The 4,132-nt window shown below is 47.7% G+C and overlaps 1 protein-coding gene across 1 annotated transcript; it reads right to left on the reverse strand.

Annotated features, from left to right (window-relative positions):
- Positions 1-839: 839 nt before the first annotated feature.
- Positions 840-1,445, reverse strand: LOC141043080 (uncharacterized). Its single transcript, XM_073511997.1, has one exon. The coding sequence runs from the start codon at positions 1,443-1,445 to the stop codon at positions 840-842; it is 606 nt and encodes a 201-aa protein (XP_073368098.1).
- Positions 1,446-4,132: the final 2,687 nt, after the last annotated feature.

Genomic DNA, 4,132 nt, shown 5'->3' on the forward strand with positions numbered 1-4,132 from the left:
TGCAGTTGCCATGTATGGTCTGATCTACTGCAGTTGCCATGATTTCAAAACTTTAGGAGTTGCCACCCACTAACACTAGGCAGTTGTCATGTAGCACTACAAAAAGGCATGTCAAAAAAACATGTTCGGGTAAAAGAGAGAGTTGCCATGTGCTCACAAGCACGCTAGGGCAGTTGCCATGTAAAAGAAAGAGTTGCCATCTGCTTACGTGCACACTACGGCAGTTGCCATGTACCATGCAAAAACACATGGCAACTCGGGTAAAAGAGAGTTGACATCTGCTTACAAGCAAAGCTAGGGCAGTTGCCATGTACCTGCAGAAACATATGGCAACTGCCAGCTTTGGGTGTGGGCTAGGAGACGGGCGTGTGGGTGAAGTGATAAATGCCCACACACCAGCCCCCTCCGCGTGCGTGAAACTAGTGTGTGGGGGAATTGCTAAACGCCCACACACCAGCCCCCCGTGTGATGAAAAAAGGATGTGTGGGCGACGGAATGAATGCCCACACACCAGCTTAGTCCTACATGGCACACAAAAACTGCTAGAACGTGCCAAGATTCATGCAGAATTGGTTGGACGAGGATCCATATGTGTGGGCGAATTGCCAGACGCCCACACGTGTGGGCATTAGACTTTTCGATATACAAAGGAGAGAGAAGCCATGACGGAATAAATACAATGCCTTCTATGCATGTATACATGCTCAACGCTTCTGACCAGAGAAGCCTCACTCGCAGGTCGCAGCGTACGACCAGTAATACTTACAATGATGTAGTACATTCACGTTTTTGAGTTCTCTGCGCTCAGTTATCTCTCATCATCAGCGTCAGCCATACGGTCATACCATTTGTGCCGGCAACGGCGCGAAAAGGTTGCACCGGCAGACCGGGCACGTCGAGTGCTCGTGCAGCCACGGGTCGACGCACTGCTGGTGGAACATGTGCAGGCACACCGGCATCCGCTTCACCGTATCCCCCTTCTTGACCTCACCGAGGCAGATCGTGCACTCCGACCCACCGCCGCCCTCCGGCTGCTTGTACTCCGGGATGTCATACGCCGTCAGCACCCGCGCGCCACCATGCACAGGTGGCTCCCGGGCTAGCACGGGAATGGGACTCGGTGTCTGGTCCAGAAACTGTGGTAGAGCGCTGCCACCGCCGCCGCTTCGACGGGCGCGCGCGCACAGGCACGGCGGGCAGAGAAGTCGGCCCGCGCCACGGAGTGCCCCGTGGGCGGAGGCCAGGCACCGACGCAGCGCCAATAGCTGGAAGAGGTCGCCGCAGAAGGCCGTGTACATGCAGGCGGCGGTGCTGACCCACCAGAGGACGACGATGGAGGCCGCGACCATGCAGACCTTGCTGTGGGGCTCCCGCGCCAGGTTGACGAACGCGTAGACGACCGTGGACGTGCTGACGATGAAGCACGCGGTGATCATCCCATCCATGGCTAGCTAATTAAGCCAGCACCTATTCAGTTTTGAGAAATTAATTTTGGAGTCTTTGCGGGCTTAATAATCGCCTCGTGAAGTCTTCGTCGCGCAAGAATTCCAATGGGTACAGACGAAGCAAGCAACGAGCCAACGAGCCAAGCATAGGAGGAACCGAGCGGTTATTGTTATATAGTACTCTCTCCGTCTCAAAATAAATGTGAATTGTCTTACTTTTTTCTTAAAAATGTCTTTAACTTTGTATTAACTTTAATATAAAATTGTATTAAAATTAATACATTTATTTTAGAATTGAGGTAGTACGGTTAAATTGGTGTACTTTAATACATAGATATGCAATACTCTCTCCGTTTCAAAATATTACAAAGTTGAGATATTTATTTTGAGGAAGTTAGGACAAAATTGAGATATTTATTTTGAGACAAGGGTACTCCATATATGTGTAGATATCTTAATATGGTCGGCAGCATTTCTATGGCGACCTTTTACATTTAGAATGGTGCACACAGACTGTTCTAGTGAAGATAATCCCAAGTCAAGTGATTCCGGTCACCCCTAGGTTCTCCGTATATGCCGGTGAGATGCCATCCCCACTAGCAGGATTCATCAATACGGGTGTCAATTAAGTTATGGTGCAATTATCTAGAAATGGCATTCAGTTCCTTGTGCCGAAGCATCAACAAGGCTCCGCTTCTACCATCGCTTTCCACCACTTCCATCTCGTCAAAGTTTATCTTCTCTCATTAGTTTTTCCGCCTTTAACCTTTCCCAATTGTGTCTCACACAGAAAAATAACACTTGGTTTCGATTGCTTCTTGAGTTCCACAAGCGTTCAAGTTGTCGTGGATTTTCAACCCGTGGCAGTTCCAACTTATGAATTTTGTTGTGTCCGGGCAGGCTCATCCTGGGAGCCTGCCTATCCTGTGTTTATTGCAGAATTGCTAGTGCCTTCACCATTCTTTTGTGGCCTTTTCTTCTCGTGGACATTCAAAGGCGATGCAATAGTAGTACCATTTTGATTTGATTTTCCAAGTTGTCCACTATTGCAGCCATCTGATTAGCTTTCAGAGGTATAGACGTATAGTTGTGCAGAAGGGATCTCATTCTTCCCAGAATCCCCCGGTGCTAAGCACTTTCTTGATTTTGGATCAATCGGCATTAGATGGATATCGATGAAATCCATATCAGTCATGTCAATATCTGAAAATCCATCGTATTTCTTCAATAGATTAGGGTTGGACCGTGAATATCTGAAAATCCATCGTATTCCTTCAATAGATTAGAGCTTGTCCTATGTGTCAATATCTGAAAATGTCATTCTTCCATTGCACGCCCCCAATCACCAAGACATTGGAACTGGAACGCGAATAGAAGCGTACATCCGTGGTGAAGTTCATCGAGATGAAGGAATTCTGATTAAACAATCGGAAAGCGTTTTTGCTACAGTGGACTGCGAGTTTTTTTTTTGAGAAACTCAGTGGACTGTGAGGTGCTTCAAGAAGAATGGAACGTGTCGTGAATTCGTCCCAGAATATCGTATGCTCCGTTTCTGCCATGGATCCGCTTCTGCGTTGGCTCGTCCTAGAATATCGTAGGCTCCGTTTCGTGCTTTGTCCAGCCATCTAGGAATAGTTCTAGTGAACATGTCGTGTGTGTGTGTGTTAGTGTGTTTTTAAACAGTCAAATCGTGTTGGGAGCCCTTTTACCTCTGCAGTTTGGTTAAAAGTCGCTGTGAAATATGATCTGTGCTGTAGTAAGGACTGGTCTGCTTATATGGTCGTAAATAAGCAGTCAAATCTGTTTGTTTGATCGGTGCCTGTGTCTGCTTGTGATGGATGCCAATAGTTCGTGCACCCATTTTTGCCCGCGTTGCTGCTGCTTCAGGAGCTCGTACCTCTGCCCGGCGACTTGGGTGACGCGCTGGCGTCGTCTACTGCAGCCCTTGCCGTGCCGGAGATTTGTGCTTCCCGGCGGCAGCTGCATGGCCTCAGTTCTGATTGCCTTTGGTATGGACCCACTCATGCAATAAGGGAGCAGACAATTGTTGGTGGTGCTACCAGCCTTGCTCTAAATATGTTCCACGATCAGGTAACACTCGTTAATGGCTACGGTCGTGAACCAAATAATTTCACATGTGGGGGCGCGGACAGTAAATGATGGTACCAACGAATGACACACATATGCGTTTTATCATAGTAACATTCACGTACATAGGGGGGTTGTGCTGCATGTGACCCGCGCAATAATCAGGCAAACCCAGACTCATTGCATTAGGTTTCTCGTCGACGTGGGGAGGTTAGGGTTTCTCGCGGTGCGTGCGCGACGACCAGATCTAGTGTCAGGCATTTTAAATTGATTCAAGGGTTCAATCACAACGAGTACGACTCCAGGCTTGTTTTTAGGGGCACGTGCACAAAGACTTTCCGGTTAACATTTGCAAGTTCAGGCCGGCTTTGGTATGGAAGCAGCTACAACACGCGTCGGCGGCTTGTTCTGACGGCGGTAATAGTAGTTCGCTGATCTAGGGACCTCGATGGTTTTTATTATGTTTAAGTTGTTTTTTTTTACTTCGGGTGATCTTTTTAATAAACCTGGCTATGTCGAAAAAGAAAGAAAAACACCTCTTCGTTGAAAAGTATAGTGTAATTTTTTGGTGGGCCTCCTCTAGTCATTTAAGTAACAAC

Source organism: Aegilops tauschii, chromosome 3 (genome assembly GCF_002575655.3).
Source record: "Aegilops tauschii subsp. strangulata cultivar AL8/78 chromosome 3, Aet v6.0, whole genome shotgun sequence".
In the NCBI taxonomy this organism is placed as follows: Eukaryota; Viridiplantae; Streptophyta; class Magnoliopsida; order Poales; family Poaceae; genus Aegilops; species Aegilops tauschii.